General features: G+C 36.1%; 1 protein-coding gene across 4 annotated transcripts in view; it reads left to right on the forward strand.

Moving 5' to 3' along the window:
• Ap3b1 (adaptor related protein complex 3 subunit beta 1) overlaps window positions 1-18,952 on the forward strand; it is a 242,170-nt gene that overhangs the window by 130,966 nt on the left and 92,252 nt on the right. For all 4 annotated transcript variants that reach the window (XM_045133439.1, XM_004651665.3, XM_045133440.1 and 1 more), the window contains exons 16-20: window positions 1,599-1,785; window positions 2,711-2,841; window positions 8,950-9,064; window positions 11,724-11,859; window positions 15,577-15,724. In XM_045133439.1, the coding sequence (XP_044989374.1) occupies window positions 1,599-1,785; window positions 2,711-2,841; window positions 8,950-9,064; window positions 11,724-11,859; window positions 15,577-15,724 (717 nt within the window). The remainder of the gene's footprint in view (window positions 1-1,598; window positions 1,786-2,710; window positions 2,842-8,949; window positions 9,065-11,723; window positions 11,860-15,576; window positions 15,725-18,952) is intronic.

Consider the following 18,952-nt stretch of genomic DNA (forward strand, 5'->3'; position numbering starts at 1 on the left):
CCCCTCCCCTCCCCTCCCCTCCCCTCCCCTCCCCTCCCCTCCCCTCCCCTCCCCTCCCCTTCCTTTCCTTTCCTTTCCTTTCCTTTCCTTCTTTTTTGGTTTTTTGAGGTAGGTAGGGTCTCAGTCTAGGCCAGGCTGACCTGGAATTCACTATGTAGTCTCAGGGTGGCCTTGAACTCACAGTGATCCTCCTACCTCTGCCTCCCGAGTACTGGGATTGAAGGGGTGCACCACCATGCCCGATGAGTTATATTTCTTATTTGGCAGATATATTTCAATTATAGTTCTTTTTTTGTAAAATAAAGAATCATAGTCAATTTTTATCTGTAGTTGAAGCAACTTGGCAGTGAGTGGGTGACAGTTGATAGCCAAACTCAGAAAAAGAGTATTCACACGTTTCCTTATATTTTTATTATTCTACATTGATAAAACCAAGTCAGTGCTTTTTCAATACCTTGGCACTGAAAGAAGGATGCTTTCTATCCAAATCAGTTATCTGAGCCAATCATTATTTTGAGGAAGTTTACCACACCACACTGTGTTATGACTTACTGCTCTGGAATTGTCTTGGGGGTCTTTCTCTCTTGAATGATTTTCTTTTTATCTGCTTGTAATGTGTATAAAATGCTCTAATGTAAATGATTTACTATTCTTCAGTTATTTTTCCTGTTTTATGAGTCTTACTTAGTTTTTGTTTACAGTTGCACATATGTAGCCTTCTAAATTAAAGCTGTTTTGAATTTTAAACACTAGTTTAAAACACAAACCTATTTTGTTACATTTCAATTTTGGCTCAATTATTATTAAAATTATCTCAATATATGTTGATGTAGCATATTCAAAAATTGACTTAGGAAGTCTTATTATGGTGTAAAAGCTACTATAATAAGTTGTTCCCGTACATAAATAAATAAATGACCATATTACTGGAGGCTATAAGCAGCATGGGGGGAAAATGGAAGAAGTCTTTTATCCTAGTTTTTAGAGGGCATCAGCAGCTTGCTTTTATGAAAAAGTAACAGCTAAGTGCACTGCAAATAATTTGCAGTAATCCAGCTCAGTGATTCATGTGTCTGCTTTAATGGGTCATAATTCAGGGTAAAGTAACTGAGTGCAGTCAGAGTGCAGACACTGCCTATGCCAGGGACAGTATCTCTTCATAAAACACACCTCAGGAGAAGCAGTTTGCCAGCCCCCTAATACTCTCTGATGTTTTGATGTCCTGCATATTTTTCCGATTAAGTTTTGAGTGCCATGTTTTTAGTTGTATTTCCACATTCATTATTCTCACGTAGACTCTTCAGCGGGTTTGCCATATATGATTATTTTTTTAATGATGCCTTTCTTTCCACTTCAGCAGTTTAATAATCTAGCACATGGCTGCTTCTCGGTACTCAGCATTCGCCTCCCAGCACAGAGGAGGACATGTGCTTTGGCTTCAAAATTCCATTTGCTGTGTTAGAAATGCATATTCCCTATGGAACAACATTTATTTGACATAACCATTCATTTTTATTACGTCTTTAAATATGTTTATCCAGAGTTATCAATAATCATAAATAACCACATTCTCATCTTGTTCTGTTTTTTTCTAACAGACAAAATTGCTTACCCAGTACATATTAAACCTCGGCAAGTATGATCAAAATTACGATATCAGAGACCGTACAAGATTTATTAGGCAGCTTATTGTTCCGAATGAGAAGAGTGGAGCTTTGAGCAAATACGCCAAGAAAATATTCCTAGCACAGAAACCTGCGCCACTGCTTGAATCTCCTTTCAAAGGTATTATCAGATAGTCTAAAAACTTATGCTAGTATGTTCCATTTTAATGTGCTTAAAATTGATCTCTTAGCAAATAGAAGTGATTGCCATTTGGATGTCTAAGAACAATGTGGTTGGGAACACTCACTTATTTGTTTCTCTGAGCATGTTTAGTATTTGATAAAGTTTATATTTCTATAGACCTTATTTTCCTAAATAGTTTCAGATTTGATTTCACTGAACAATAATTGAAAGCTGTCTTTCTCTTGTAGATATTGACTCATTTTTACTTTAGTTTGATTTTATGAGTTATTTAAGTCATCCTAATAGTAAATTGTCATTAATTAAATGTTCTCTTCCCACTAACATTAACATTTCTAGGAGAAATGAGCTTATCCAAATATCCCTTTATATTTAAATTCATGTTTCAAGGAGGGAACTTGTGTGATTTTCTTCTAAGCCTTTTAAAGTGACTCATTAAATATTATCAGTTTTACAAAGTAGCAATTACAGTTGGAATCAAATTATCATATACCTTGGTTTCACATTGTGTCTTATGTAATTCTTGTAAAGCGATAAAAAGCAATTCAGTTTTGTAGGAAAACTATTAAAATTCTGGGTGTGTTTGTGCCAAGACATGTATATGGATTGTTTAACTGTGCTGTCATTCTTAATATTCACAGTAAAGTAATTTTTAGAGAAGCTACATTTCAGAGCAGCACCTCTAAACACACTGACTGATTAGCTTTTTTATTGACCATTATGGGGGAGATTATTGTAATCTATGGACTGAAATCAGTTTTCTGACCTATGAAGAGCTTCCTAGTTTATATTTATTTCTTGACATTTGTGGTAATACACCAATTACCTCAAGCTCTGATTAGGATTGTTTTCAGTTACATACAGCTCAGATTGTTTCTTTCATATTTTCCTCTATTTTTAATAGAGAGGGATCATTTCCAGCTTGGCACCTTATCTCACACTCTCAACATTAGAGCTTCTGGGTACCTGGAATTATCTAATTGGCCAGAGGTGGCGCCTGACCCATCAGTTCGAAATGTAGAAGTAATAGGGTTGGTAAGTTGACCTTTCTGAAATTAATTTTGTTCAGGTGATGGGAGATTCTGGGATAACTATTATTTTATATAAAAGCGTTGGGGGGTTTGGAAATTGAAAGCTGTTCTAGTCTTTCTAAATGTAATGTATTAGATGTACTTGCCTTTATAGGAACTAAAGATTGTCGTATTCCTATGCCATTGTACATGTACTGTTCCTCTGCTTCAAGGAAATGGAGAATTGAATTCTCTGCATCAGTGCCACCCACATTTGTGCTATTGCATTTGTAGCTGTGTAGATTCAATTTCTAAGGTATTTAGTTTCAATGGATTGTACTTTCTCTACTTTGTTAGAGATTCATAAGCTTCCTGTCAATGTTTTTCTAAATAATTTTTGCTGTTCTCTTCTAAGGGGTAAAAACATACAGAGTGTTCTGGATTTGCCAATAATGAGCCCTGATTTAAATGATGCTGAGACATAAATAGGAAGCATTGCGTACCAAAAAAAGAGTCTTCTCAGGTCATAGTTAAAAATGAATAATGTTTTACTTTCACCTTTTCAAAAATTGATAGTTTTTTTTTTTTTTTTTTTCAAAATAGGGTCTCACTCTTGCCCAGACTGACCTGGAATTAACTGTGTTGTTTCAGGGTGGCCTTGAACTCGCGGTGATCCTCCTGCCTCTGCCTCTCGAGTGCTGGGATTAAAGGCGTGCGCTGCCATGCCCAGTTAGATATATTTTTTATAATTCTTTCTCTCCAAAATACTGGTTATTAGGTTAAAATAATTAAAACTCTGTTATGATATTGCCTGTTTCTTATTATTTTTTTGTAAAGGGGAATGATAAAATGAAGTCTTTTGATTGTATTTAGAAATTGATTAAGTAGGTTATATTCAGTACTTCTATAAAGTGGAGTTAATTTTAAAAGACTAAGAATAATATTCTGTATGTTTTCCTGGTAGAAAAATTATGTTAAAATAGAATTCAGGGGCCTGAAGAGATGACACAACAGTTAAGGCATTTGACTGCAAAACTTAATGACCTGGGTTTGATTCCCTAATACCCACAGAAAGCCAGATGCACAAAGTGGCACATGGCTCTGGAGTTCGTTTGCATCAAGTAGAAGCCCTGGCATACCTATCATTCTCTCTCTTTCTATCTCCTTAGAGATGAATAAATATAAGAAATATGTATTTCAGATAACCAGAGTTTTTTTCCCACTAACTCCTACTAAAAAGTGAGTTAACAACCTTGTTCTGAACTTCTCTGTATATATAGGAAGAAAATCTTTGTTACTTCTAACATTATTCCTGTTATGAGCATAGTCATATATGATGATTCCTCTGAGAAACAGGTTTTTCTTGGCTATAAAACTTATCCTGGTTTAGAGCATGACTACAAGCAGTAATCATTATTTTTAGGAACAACATTTAGCAAACCCTTGCAGTGTGCTGTGGTATTTGACAAGCATCATCTCATCATAAGTACGAGTGCTACTTAGCTGTTATTCCCATTTTGTAGATGAAGAAACCAAGGCATAAAGAGTCTAAAGAAATTTCCTAAGTTCACACAGCTCATGGTGATAGCAGGATGCTAACCCTTGTCTGTCAGTGAGACATGCTCTTATTACATTTTAGCATGTCACTTGTGGTGAGCTTGTTTGCAGATGTGTTTTGTCCTTTGTAGTAATGCCATCCTTTTCCTGTTGTGGCAATTTTCTGTTTAGAGATGACCAAGAAAAAAAAAAATCTAAAAGTTATGGAAACTGATTGCTTATTTATTTTTTCTTGTAAGTATGTTTTTCAGTTTTTCACCAAAATCTAAGCACTCTTAAACATAGTTGCTGTCTATGTGCAAGTTTTGATATGAAGGAAGTGTTCTCTGTTGTGACCCTTGGTATAGATGTGTTCTTCCCTAGTCATAATGTTTGTTTTTGTGATTTTTCTGTTCCTTTTCATTATTGCATACCTAATGTCTTCACCTGAATCGAACAATCCTTGTATCCTCCCACCACAGCCACTCTTTACCTTCTGTGGCCTTCCCCACCCCTTTAGAAAGGTTTCGTCTTTTCAGAAATTGATAGAAATGCTGTGCAATTTAATTTGGTCTCAACAGTGTCCTTATATTGGCTGATGGATTGGTTAGCTGTCTGGCTTCTTTCATTTCCACATGTTCCTCAAAGCAGCAACCACCTCATAGGGATAATACTTAAATAACCTATTTTCTTATGCTCATTTTAGCTGTCCAGGTCAACAAAGATCAATTAATTTCCTTTTCATTTTGCTGCCTATATTCCTGAAATTAATAATTGATAATATAAGGAGAATAATTATAACTGATGGATCCAGATGGAAGAGCACTGCTATTTCTCATTGATGCCATGCAGGAAACTATTCAGTCTATTGGTTTTGGAGATAGACTGGCTTAAGATTATACTATGAGGGATGCAATTAAATATAAGCATAATATAGGTAGTTGTATTTTCACATGCATCTATAACAGTGTAAAAAGTAATGTTCAGATCATCTCTTCTGCATCTCACTCTATCTCACCTCCTTCCAAAGTCATAGTCATAGTGTATTTTATGCACATGATACACTGTATTATTCTGGGTATACTATAAAGTGATCTTATAAGGTCAAATCTCATTACTATGAAATATAACTTAGAAGGAATAATGGCCTGGGCTTAGATAATCTGCCATTTTAATCAAAACAACAGGGTTCCTAGTTAGGTTGACACTAGAAGTCACTTTGAATTATACACCACCATTTCCAGGCTATCAGATATAATATATATTTATATTATAACACCAGTAAGTTTTTAAAATTCTTAAGTATAGATTTTTTTTTTTTTTTGGTTTGGTTCTAGAAAATCCTTTTTTTCCAGTTGTACAAAATTGTCTTTCACATATCAAGAATATTTGCTTTATACTGATTGTATTTTATCTTTTGTAGGAACTTGCAAATTAGTGCTTCTCCATTTTATAGAATTTTTCCAACAAACTTTTTTTTAACCAGACTTCAGAAGAGTTTGTTTAAATTCAAAAATATATACATGTCCCTTATACTCATTAAATGTAAACATTCTTTGCTGATAGAATACTATCTTTAATATGAAGATATTTTAAATATATATATATTTTAAGCAAATATATTCAACTAATTTTTATTCATTTTCCTATTATTTTCTTGGTGGTAGTTAGCCAGGTTTCTAAAGCTTATCTTTCCTTTTTAAAATTTTTTTAAAAAAATTTTTTGTTACTTTATTTATTTGAGAGCAACAGACAGAAATAGAAAGAGACAGAGAGAGGGAGAAAGAATGGGCGCGCCAGGGCCTCCAGCCACTGCAAACAAATTCCAGACACGTGCGCCCCCTTGTGCATCTGGCTAACGTGGGTCCTGGGGAGTCAAGCATCGAACCGGGGTTCTTAGGCTTCACAGGCAAGTGCTTAACCGCTAAGCCATCTCTCCAGCCCTCCTTTTTAAAAATTTTATTTGAGAGAGGGAAAGAGGCAGAAAGAAAGAGAAAAAAAAAAAAAGGGCACGCCAGGGCCTCTGACTACTGCAAACGAACTCTAGACACATGTGCTCCTTTGTGCATCTGGCTTATGTGGGTCCTGTGGAATCGTACCGGGATCCTTTGGCTTTGCAGGCAAACGCCTTAACCACTAAGCCATCCCTCCAGCCCCAAGCTAATCTGTTTAAATATCATACTTTAAGGAGCCTTTAGTTAGTGGGTTTCAACTTTAGCAGCACATGCAGCAGTGGAACCACATGGAAGGCTTAAAATAAACTTGTCACATGTGACCTAGATGAATTATATCAGGATTAGGAGATGATTTTTCTTGTTATTATTGTTTGTTCATTGCTTTCAGTATTAATATCTTTGTTGTTTGTATTAGTATTATAAAACATATTCTCAGGTAATTCTGATGTTAAGACCAGTCTTTAAATAAGAGCCTGTGTCATGCTGAAAATTCTTTTATAATAAAATATGTACTGTAGCAGAGGCTGGTACACAGGAGTAACAATTAAAAATATAATAAATAAATGTGTCTTAAACATTTTGACCTTTTAAAAATATACATTTCTCTGCTTTTAAAAAAAGAGTGTATAATAATTTAATATTTTTCATAATGAGTCAAGGTCACAGTTATCAAGGTAATTTAACACACTGTAGTAAAGTCTCCAATGATAAATGTTAATAAAGACTATTATTAATAATTTAGTGGGGCTGGAGAGATGGCTTAGCGGTTAAGCACTCGCCTGTGAAGCCTATGGACCCCGGTTCGAGGCTCGGTTCCCCAGGTCCCATATTAGCCAGATGCACAAGGAGGCGCACGCGTCTGGAATTTGTTTGCAGTGGTTGGAAGCCCTGGCGCGCCCATTCTCTCTCTCTCCCTCTGTCTCTCTGTGTCTGTCGCTCTCAAATAAATAAATAAAAAATGAACAAAAAATGAAAAAAATAATTTAGTGAACACCAAAGAGCATGTTTTTCATAAATCCAAACAAATGTGTTTCCCGAATATTAAATTGAAAGCTTTAAGGACCTAATCAATATAACTAATACAGTAACAGACATACTTAGGATGGGTCAGTGTACAAAGTATCAAAAGTCCATTTTTCAGAAGCTGATAGTCTATCATTAAATAGAATATGTGGGGGCAGGGGAAGTGGCTTAGTGGGCGAGAGCACTTGCTAGGCAAGCATTAGGACCTGAGCTTGGTCTCCAAAACTCACATGAAAAGCTGGGCATGCACACATGCCTATAACCCCAGCATCAGGAGGGTGGAGACAGGAGAACCATTGGGGTTTTCTGGCCAACCAGCCCAGCTAGAAAACTAGAAGCTCCAGATTTAATGACTCTGTCTCCATGGAAATAAGATTGGAGGGGGTACCTGTCTTGGGCCTCCATAGGTGTGCACAAAGGGCATGTACATGTACACACATACATTCATATACCAAGTGGCATACACACATAATGTGTAAATTACATAGCGTATCATAAAGTAATAAGTGCCACGATTTAAAGGAGGAGATTGTGTTGAAGGGGCAATAGCTGAAGGCAGGCCTTCAGGTAAAACAGGTCTTTTGAGTTACAGAAGTGGTTGGAACATGATGTGCCAGAGGAAGGTATCTGAAGCTAGTGGGAAGAGATCAGTCATGTCAGGCCATGCAGACTCTTAGAAAGAACTTCCTTCTAAGCGAAATGTGTAGCCATTGTAAGATTTGAAATCAAAGAAGAGCTGGAACCCACTTAGGTTTTGGTAGACTCTTTCTACCTACTGTGTCATCAAGCATTGGTTGGGTTCAGGTGGAGAGCAGAAGCAAGGTGACTGGTTAGGGGACTATTGCAGTAACCCAAGAGAGAGAGAAAGCCTAAGGGCAGAAAAGGATTTGTGATGCCAAGGTCTGAGGGCAACCTCAGGATGTTGGTCCCCTCCTTTTACTTTGTTTGAAACAGGGGTTCTCTTGGTTGCCATTGGAAATGCCAGCCTAACTGGGTTACAAACTTCAGATTCTCCTGGCTCCATCTCCCTGGATTACAAACACCATGTTGCTTTGAGTCCAACATTTTGTGTTGGGGATCCATGCTCTGGGCTTGAAGAGTAAGGGCCACTAGCCACTGAGCCATTTCCTCAACTCATGAGAAGGCTTTCTGCATGAATGTTAGGGTCAGAGAGAAACACAGCAGCATTTAGGATGTTGGGATGGTTAGGACATTTCATTGCCTACATGGAACCAGTATGTTCTTTTTCTTTTTATTTAGTGTCAAGTTCATGGCTTGCATTTCCTACTTTTCCTACTTCTGTTATTATATCTGCCTGTATTCACCCTCAACTCTTCTAGATGGTCTTACTTTTATTTAAACTTTCTATGGACCAAGAAACACAGATTTTTTTTTTAATGGTCTATAAAATAACACAATAGATTTAACAATGGGTTCTGAGTAAGAGTTTGTGTCTGTCTTTAGAAGTAAAGTGGATTAGCATTTCTCCCAGGACTTCTAACAGTTGGCATCTCTGTTGAAGACTCTGTCTTTCCTCTGAGTTCACAGTGGATTCTGCTTGAGACATTTGCCTGAGTGCCTTAAAAGAGAATTCATTTTTATTTAATTTGTATAAACAGGCAAAAGAATGGGCTCCATCAGGAAAAACAAAGAAAGAAAATCCTGTTAAGAAATTTTACTCTGAATCTGAGGAAGAGGAGGAAGAGGACTCATCTGATAGCAACAATGATAGTGGTGGGTCTTGTGGTTTATTGACATGTATTACTCATGCTGTAGATTACATGTTATCTTCTCTGCCCTCTCATCCTCCAACATATAACTAAGTATAAGGCATCTTAGAATTCTTTTTTTTTTGTTAAAGCTAGAAAGACTGTGACAGATCATATTTAGAGGGAAAAAAAAAACTACTGAAAAGGAAGGGTATAGTAGTCATAGGTTTCAGCTGTGCCAAAGCTGAATGAGCCATCCACCTTCTCATCTGACAGTTGACAGGGAAGAGTTTTTCATTACTAAAATCTTGAGCATGATTTGCATAGGAGAACATATATTAGAGTCACTTGCTAATCCTCTCAACAATTAACCTTATTGGCAGGTCTGACTGAAGACTTTCTCAAAAACCATCATTTCTTGCTTGTTTTTTTCTTCATTGCTGTGACAAAATCCCCTGATAAAAGTCATTTAATGAAGGAGGGGTTGACCTTGACTGTCTTTGGGTACAGTCCATCATGGTGGGGAAGACATGGCAATAGAAGCCTGAGGCAGAACGAACATGGGACAGCTGATCACATTGTGTCTGCAGTCAAGAGAATAGTGAATGCCAGATAAAGCTCACTTTATCTTTTATTCAGTCTGTACCCTATACCAGGGGATGGTACTTCCTCACAGTTAGGGTGGGCCTTTCCACCTCAACTAACCTAATCCAGGAACTCCCTCACAAACTGCCCAGTGATATGTCTCCTAGGTGATTCTGGATGCTGTCAAGTTAACAATTAATATTAACCATCTCACATAGAGAACTTGTGCCCCTCACTATTACTTAGTTGTCCACTACTTTGAGGTAATTCATTCTTTTTTTTCCATCTTACCTGTCAATTTTGTTTTCAATATTTGACAAACTACCTCCGATAAATTGCCTTCTGATAAAATAAACCAAAAGGTAGAGAAAGTACTTTCATTCAGAAAGTTAACATAATTGTGGAATCTTGAGAATTCTATAGGCCATTGGGAAAGATGTGTTTCTATATTAAGCACATGCTTCTGCATTTTGTCTCCTTCCCATTTATTCAAAGCTGTAGTTAGGGTAACATTTTTCATATGTGTTTAAAATTCCAGTGTCATTATGGCCTTTCATGGGTTTATCTAAATACATATTGGAAGGGTCATGTAGATTTTTATCTTAGGAACTAGGAGACTTTGTTTTCCAGTGAACTAATGTTTTTGAGAAGAAACAAAATTCAAGGACCTTACTCACTTGTCAACTTAAATAACTGCTTGAAGGGAGCTAAACTCAGATTCCTATTGAATGCCCAGGTGACAACAGGACAAAGTAACCTTTTTGTTATTTCTAGTTAAAAATTAGTTTTGTGATTTACTGTGTACATGACCTTTAATATTACAAATTCAGAATGTCTTCATTTAGTAATTTAATGTTTTGGTGAAGTTTGCAGAAGATGATGGTAGTGGATGTCTTTCTGTGCATGTTCTAATCATTTTTACATGGTTCAAACCATCTAGTCCTCACAATAGTTCTACCAAGTAGCTAGTGGTAGTATCTGTTTGCTGCAAAGGAAACAGACCCAGAGGTTGGCTAATCTGTGCAGTCTTATAGTCAGTAAGTGGCAGAGATACTTGGAGCCCAGGTATTCCCATTTGAGAATCTCTGCATGTGTCCACTGCAAGCTACTCTAAAAGAATATCAGCAGTCCTAGCTTTTTACTGTGATACAGGAAAGACCCTTCATGAAGTAGGTGTTATATGCTGTTAGTGTTTAATCACACATTGTATTTCTTTATGATATGGGCCATATGTATAAGGTGTTTTATTATGTAGGCATAGCAGGGGAAGTGGCTTCCCTTTCTATCTCGTATATACCTACTGTCGTTTGCAATAGGAATAAAAGTACCTCATTTGAAATATATACATACTTTATGTATCACTTTGGGGAGGGGGTTATATTTCTTGAGACAGGGTTATACACTAGTGCAGGCTGGTCTCAGACTTTAACCAGTCCTTCTGACTCAGCCTCTTGCATGTTGTGGCTACCATTGTATGCCACCACAGCTGGCTGGCTATGTTCTGCAAGAGTTCTGATAGTCATTATCTGTACATATAACATCCAAGTATATAACTCCTAAATAACTTCATTTGCTTAAACTTATGCTAGCTAAAATAAGTAAGTTCAAGTAATTTTGCTTGATGTCTGTGCATTTAGACATTTTTGTAGGTGATCTCATTGGCTAATTTCCCTCTCAAAATTAGTTCATAAGGACCAACTGTTGCTTTATTTTTCTCTGAATAAAATTTCCCATCACAAGTAGCAGAATTCATAATTATTTCTTATAGCTACTCCTCCTTATGTCATTCTTACAGAAAAAATGTAAGTATATGCCATAGCTAGCTACTTTTGAAGAGTGAGACTCCTTCAGATTTGGTTTCCCTGATTTATCTTGGCTTTGACTTTTTCTACCTATTATCAGGGCATCTTCCCTTTGCACATTTGATTCCCTCCCAGACTTGTCTGCTGAACCCATGCCTCTGAACAAATGAGATGCCAAAATAGATATTGTAAAACAAACAAGGCAACATCTGGTTTTCTTTGTGGTGAATATTGATACAGTATCCTTGTGTATAATTCAGTGGCTGTAGGTGAAAAAACACCTGGTTCTGTTTTCAGAGAACAGATCTGGAAGTGAGAGTGGAGGGGACAGCAGTGAAGACAGCAGTGAGGACTCCTCCAGTGAGCAGGAGAGTGAGAGCGAGAGTGAGTCAGAAGTAGAAAACAAAAGGAGCTCAAAAACCCAAAGAAAAAGGTGAGTTACTCTGTCAGAATTGCCTTCCCAAAGTATTTCCCCAAGCTAATTATTTCCCTTTTTCAAAAATTTAATTTATTCCTTTATATTTCTTTAAGAGAGAGATTGGGGGGGGGAGAGAAGAAAGAAAGAAAAGCAAGGAAAGAGAGAAAGAAAGAGAGAGAAAGAAAGAAATAGGCCTGTTAGGGCCTCTAGCCCCTGCAAATGTACTCCAGAGACATGCATTACCTTGTGCATCTGGCTTACGTAGGTCCTGGGAAATCGAACCTGGGTTCTTAGGCTTCACAGGCAAGCGCCTTAACTGCCAAGCCATCCCTCCAGCCCCTTATTATCTCTTAATTTGTAGAATGAAAATAACTGTATTTTCTCCCAAACAGATATTAAATCTTTAAAAATTACAATGCTTAGATTTCATTTTGAACTTGAACAGATCTTAGAGTTGCATTTTCAGAATTGGTATAACCTTGGAAGGCTGAGTTAAGTGACCAAGTCATAGGTATGAAACACTTAATTACCTTTTGTAGCAATTTTGCTGAGGGCTAAAATTAAATCCTTCATCACTTTGCCATTATGTAACTAAGACAATTGATTTTTCTAAATAATGTTATATTAAAAATTATGATCCAAATATTAGAGTCAAAGGCTGTGAAGGAAGTTGGTCATCAGATACTTAAGTGTTAGTGTTTCATCAGATCTCCCATTTTCAATAGCATAATCATGTACTAAAGTGTCATTAGAATTTTGAGTAATTGAGGCTAATACCATGGATTGTGTGGCTCTGTTTTGCCTACTGCGGTCAGTGCGTGGCCTCTGCTGACACTCTGGCCCCGTCCCGGGGCCGGCTGCCCGTGCACTTGATGAGCTTGCAGCTCAGGCTCAGTCGTGGCTGACAGCACTGATTGCAGCACAGCACGCTCTCTGCTCCTTTTATTACAGACAGTAATTAAAGCAGCTCGCCCTGCCACTTCCATAACAAACACAGCATAATGCCCTAATTATGACTTTATTAATTTAAGTCAGGATTTAATGATTTTAAAAGTGATTTATATTGTTTTTCCTGTTCAGAACAAATGAAATCTGTAGGTTAAATTAATACAGGCTTTTCATCATTGCAAAGTTAAAAACCTAGTTACCAGTAAATTTTTTTCATTAGATTAACATCTGAAACTCTAAGCGGTAAGGTAAACAATAATTACCATCAAAATTGAGTGATGCATAATAAAATAACACTTTTACCTTTAAAAATCTTATCTCAAATGCTAGATGTTAAATATATTTAGAATCATTGACTTGTTGCACCTAGGGAGCTACTTGGTTGAGAGAAATTCTGTACTTGTAATCTATCTTAGGATATCTGTGATAATGTGGTTTAGGAAAGTACCATATTTCTAGAGAAGGAATATTTTAATCGGTGCAAAAGTCATCCCGCTAATAGCTTATAATATATTCGCCTCTTTATTTTGTTCTTTAGAAATGGATTTTTGTTTTGATATATGTTCAAATCTAAAATAATTATTTGTGTACACCAAAGATAGTCACATATATTCTAAACTCTTACATGCAAGTATAGTTTTAGCCAATGAATTGGGAATAGTATATTACCATTTTTTTGTAGGGTAGAAGAAAGAACATTTTTTTTTCTTCTTTAAATATAATCACATGTGCTCTGAGATATTGCCATAGCTCCTTTTTTATTAAGCAGCCATCATATTTTCTCCACAAAATCAATTCTGAGCAGTATCGATTCTTCTCTTGCCTCACCATTCTCCCTGCTCTGTACCCTTCTGTCTATCTTAGAATTTTTTCTACATTGCCAGTGTGATTAATTTTAAAGCCCTTAATGAGCTTTAAATACCTTTAGAAAGCACTCTTTAGTAATCATAACTATTCCACAATGAAGTTTAATGTCCCAGAGTGTTTTCCTATGATGGCTGATGGATGGTGTGGTGAGAGGAAAGACAGCCTTTAACGTGAGACAGACCTGAATTCAGGTTCCACTTCTTCCCTTTGGTTTGTGTGCCCTTGTGCCAGTCATTTAACCTTCTTGAATCCTGGTTTCGTTATTGTGGGTGTGATAAAAATGTGTCCAGGACACAAGCATCTAAATTGGATCATTGATAAGATTGCTATGAAATGCCTAGCACTGCCTTGTCCAAGAGTTTTAAAAAGAGTATATCGTGCATGCACTTGTGTGTGCACACACGCACACACACATACATATGAGGGAATAGACTTCCAGTATGGGGAATCTGATAGAAATTATTTTATCCATCTTCCATACTAGTGATCCTTTTTGGAGAATTGCTTCCTGGCCCACTTACTTGCTTTACTTCTGTTTTTCAATTCATATGTCTTCTTTCCTCCAAAAAGATTCCTAATCTTGTTTGAATCAGCAGAGGTGTCCTTTTACATGGTTTCATAACACACTGTACATTGCTACTTATTGCTTATGCTATCTTGTCACTGCCATGTCCTCCAGTGTACTGCAGACACTGCAAGGTAGGTGCACAGGTCAACTGTGTCTTGCCATTGTTATCTCTAGCATCTAATGGAGTATCAACACATTAGTAACCAGTGAATGTTAGCTGAGTGAGTGAACCAGTGAGTGGATATCGTTCATCACTTAATGTGATCATTTGATATTCCTGTTTGGCTCTTACATTTTTAATTTGACATCATATTAAAAGAATTCTCTTTGATGGGTGGGGAGATGGCTTAATGGCCAAGCGCTTGCCTGTGAAGCCTAAGGATCCCAGTTCAAGGCTGGATTCCCCAGTACTCACATAAGCCCAATGCACAAGATGGTGCATGCTTCTGGAGTTTGCAGTGGCTGGAGGCCCTGATATGCCCATTCTCTCTCTCTCTTCTCTGCCTCTTTCTCTGTCTGTCATTCTCAAACAAACAAACAAATAATAAAATGGTAGAGGAAAGATTGTGAAGCACTCAATTTATTAGGGATAGAAGTTAAAAAAAAGAAAGAATTCTCTTTGAGCCTCATATGGTGGCACATACCTATAGTCATAGCACTTGGGAGACTGAGGTGGGAAGATTACAAATTTGAGTCTAGCTATGGCAATATAGCAAGACCCTGTCTCAATTAAAAAAAAAAAAAAAAAAGGAAAGGTGGTTTTGGTGACGTACACCTTTAATCCCAGCACTTGGGAGCCAGAGGTAGGAGAATCGCTGTGAGTTTGAGGCCACCCTGAGACTCCATAGTAAATTCCATGTCAGCCTGGGCCAGAGTGAGACCCTATCTTGAAAAACAAAACAAAAAAGAATTAAAAAAATAGGGAGATAATACTTTCTGAACTAATGAACATTTTCTCACATAAGATATTTAAAGTCACATCTGGGCACTTGTCAAGTAATTTTCTTTGGTAGAAAAAAAAACCCAAATGATAGCCTATTTTTGAAAAAATAGAAGTAAAAATATTTAAATTTATCAATAAACAGTACTTGGGAACACCATTTAAAAATCAGACCAAGTATCATTGAATTTGTTACTGATAACCTTTAATTCTTAGAAAATCAAGTATATCATATTGTTGATGCTATCATTTGGTGTTATAACTGCATTTGAAATTATTCTAATTTGTTCGTTAATACTACTTTATTATTTCATTTTCTTCTTCTAAAATTGTAAAACTTTATTATATTAAACTACTTAAATTTGTGTATGTAAGCGATTTATAGTTCATCTTTCAAAATGTATTATAGTGATTTAGAAGATAGGGGGAAGAAAACCTCAAGGTCTAAAACCTCGGATATGTCCAGCACTGGGTCAAGTTCAGCAGAAGAGAATTCTTCAGACTCTGAGTCAGAATCTGAATCAGAAAGTGAAACTGAGTCCAGAAAAGTCCCTAAGGTGAGACATTCATTACACATGTTATAACTGACTCTAAATCCTCTTATAATCTTTTCTGATTAGGAATAGATATTTTTGACAATGTAGTGTTTTGTTAAAAGTTAGCAAGACTGGGCGTGGGGGTGCACGCCTTTAATCCCAGCAGAGGTAAGAGGATCACCATGAGTTTGAGGCTAGCCTGAGATTACATAGTAAATTCCAGGTTAGCCTGGACTAGAGTGAAACCCTACCTCCATTTAGCATTATCTTTAACAAAATAAAAGACCCTTATCTTCATTCATCCACACTTGTGGTTTTAGTTCTTCTAAATCATCCTTTCCCAAACAACCCAACTCTACAAAGAAGTTAACGCATCCCTCCCACTGAGATTTTTGGGTAGACTGTGACAAGGGAGGCTTTGCTAAAGGGCATGTGAAAGAAAGCCTCAGAAATAGTATTGAAAGGCTAAAGAGATGGCTTTGTTGTTAAGGTGTTTGCCTGCAAAGTCTAAGGACCCAGGTTCAATTCGCTAGTACCTAAGCCAGATGCACAAAGAGGCGTATGTGTCTGGAGTTCATTTGCAGTGGCTAGAGGTGCTGGCATGTACATTCTCTATCTGCCTTTCTTTTTCTCTCTAATAAATAAATAAACTTTTTTCAAAAAGGAAACAGTATTGAACACTGGAATGTAAATGCCCATATATCATAAAATATTGAAGCTATTATGTATCAGTATTTAATAATGAATGTTATAGAATATTTTTAAAGCTTTCAGATTTATATATTATTTAACTAAAATAAAATTGCAGTAGGTAGCCATTTATTTTAGAACAAATGCAAGAACCACTTATAACATTTGTAACACTAAACTTTTTGTCTGCTTAGTAACAAAATGTTAAAAAGTATAAATTACAATGATAAAGTTTGGTTTTAATATAGAGATATAGATATATCTTTCAGATTATCTTTCAGATCTCTAGTTATCACCCTATTTGTGTACATGAACACATTGGTGCTTGGGCTTCAAATATACAGTGTACACACACACACACACACACACACACACACACACACACACACTATATCATTCCTCATGCTTAGAATAATAATTATTTAGTGCATTCAATTCCTTCTCAGCACAGTATTTCTTTTAATTTACTTGTTCTATGAATTTGAATTTCTTTATCATCTGAGTAATCAAAGATTAAAATAAGTTCATTGAAGTATATAATTGTTCTCCCCCACTAGTATATTTTAACTACTGCCAATATTTATTTGACCTTATTTCATAGCTTCTTGTCTATACTAAAATTTAATTTAAAGTTGGAATTTATTTATAGTAATGCTTTCCAAAAATTTATGGGCACTATTAGAGATTTTTATTAATGTGAAATGACAAGTATAGTTAAAGTGAGTAATATTTAGTGAAACTTTATTAAGTTATAGATATCACTGCCTATGTAGTATTAGAAACAGAGCTTTAGGCAGTCATTTAAAAACCATAGAACTCAGTGATTCACTTTGTTTCTCCTTTGTCACAGACTTCAGTAACAGCTGAAATCACTTGCTAATTGATAATGTTAGAATATATAGACTGAAAAGGCCACATTATTACAATGGTTCAGGTCCCTCAAGAAATTCAGATTGGACTTTGTTTTGTACTCATGTTTCTCTTCCTTCACAGTACTTTTTCCTCTATATTTGAATTTTTTTCTCTGTCTTCTAATAGGTGGAAAGAGTTGGTGTTTTTTTCTCTTTACTTTTTTTGTGTTAGTTTTTCAATTTGAATAGTTTCAACTTTGCAGCTACCATAATTACATATTCTCCTTTCTTTCTACATGGTTTGGAATTTACCACATAATTTTATATATGGCAATTTTTAAATAATAGACAACTTTACAACTATGGAAAAGTCCTCCTTGCACCAAGTATTGTGGCTTCTGTTCCAAATTATGAGTAATGAAGGCAGATGGTAGGGTGCTTTGCCTTAATTTAGCATGACAGAGTGTTCGTGCTGAAAATTTATGTCTTAAATCTGTAGACTGAACCTATACTTTTATTCTTTCTTTTTATCTCATCTGGACAATGCATTTTGGGGGCAGGGAGCATGAAAATGACACCTTGGAGGTACCTTGAACATAAGGCTTTCAAAACAGTTAATTTTTAAGATGGTCCTATGAGATGAGTGTTGTGTTCTCCTTAGTGGTAGATAATATCCTTATGCTTCAGTTTCCTTATCTGTAAAGTAGAAGTACTAACACTACCTACCTTCTAAACATGTTATGGTAAAGAAACAATTCAAATGTGAGAGAGCAGTGAAGCACTGTATTGTAAAACAACAGTTGAAATACAGTTTAATAGTAATTGCATGAAAGATTGACAGTATGACATCATAGAACCTATGCTAAAAGGAACCTAAATTTTTTTACAATTCTTGTCTCCTGCATTTTGCACTTTTTTAAGACTATTCAAATGTGTGTACTCAATTATGTCCCCTTATTTATAGCCTGTGTTCTTGCCCACTTTTTTTTTTTTTTTCAAAAGATCTCTGTTTAGTGAGTCTCTCGTATCATTCGGGCCTCTAACTCAAATTCTGTACTAACATTGTTCTAAAGTGGTGCTCTGAGTAAGTGAACCCTGTCTATATCCCTTGCATCGTTCTACTTCTGTTGGCCTTGCTCTGTTAGGAAGTGTCTGGCCTGGCTTCTTACACACTTCATTCCTACACTGAGTCCTCTGCCATCCAAAGCACTGAAGGATTTTTAGTACTTAAAGGGGAAAAGGGAGTAGGAATAGAACAGAGTGTGATATGAGTTTAGAAAGAATAATCTATATATCCTCCATCAACTACTTCTTAACCCAGTTACTATTTACTTATTTATTTTTTGGGTTTTTGAGGTCTTGTTACTTTTAGTAACTTACATATTGGTTTCTATATCAACCAAGGTCTGCAAACACTGTTCTGAAAAGACAGCCATGATTTTTCTCCAAGTTCAATAGCCTTTTTATTTTTAGCTACTGCTGACTTTCTATTCTTTTTTATATGTGGTAGATTCCCTGCTACTTGAACCCATGTCTACTGTGCTTTGACCTTTCATTATTTTGATTATTTCTTTACTTCTTACTGGTAACACCCAAGAATGAACATCACCTTCAAATTAGTAGTTAATACATAACAACTTTTCAATGTATGATTGACATGAATGGAGTTTTCCTTAGTCTTCTTTATTCTCTGTGCACTTTTACTGTT

Source organism: Jaculus jaculus, chromosome 14, assembly GCF_020740685.1.
Source record: "Jaculus jaculus isolate mJacJac1 chromosome 14, mJacJac1.mat.Y.cur, whole genome shotgun sequence".
In the NCBI taxonomy this organism is placed as follows: Eukaryota; Metazoa; Chordata; class Mammalia; order Rodentia; family Dipodidae; genus Jaculus; species Jaculus jaculus.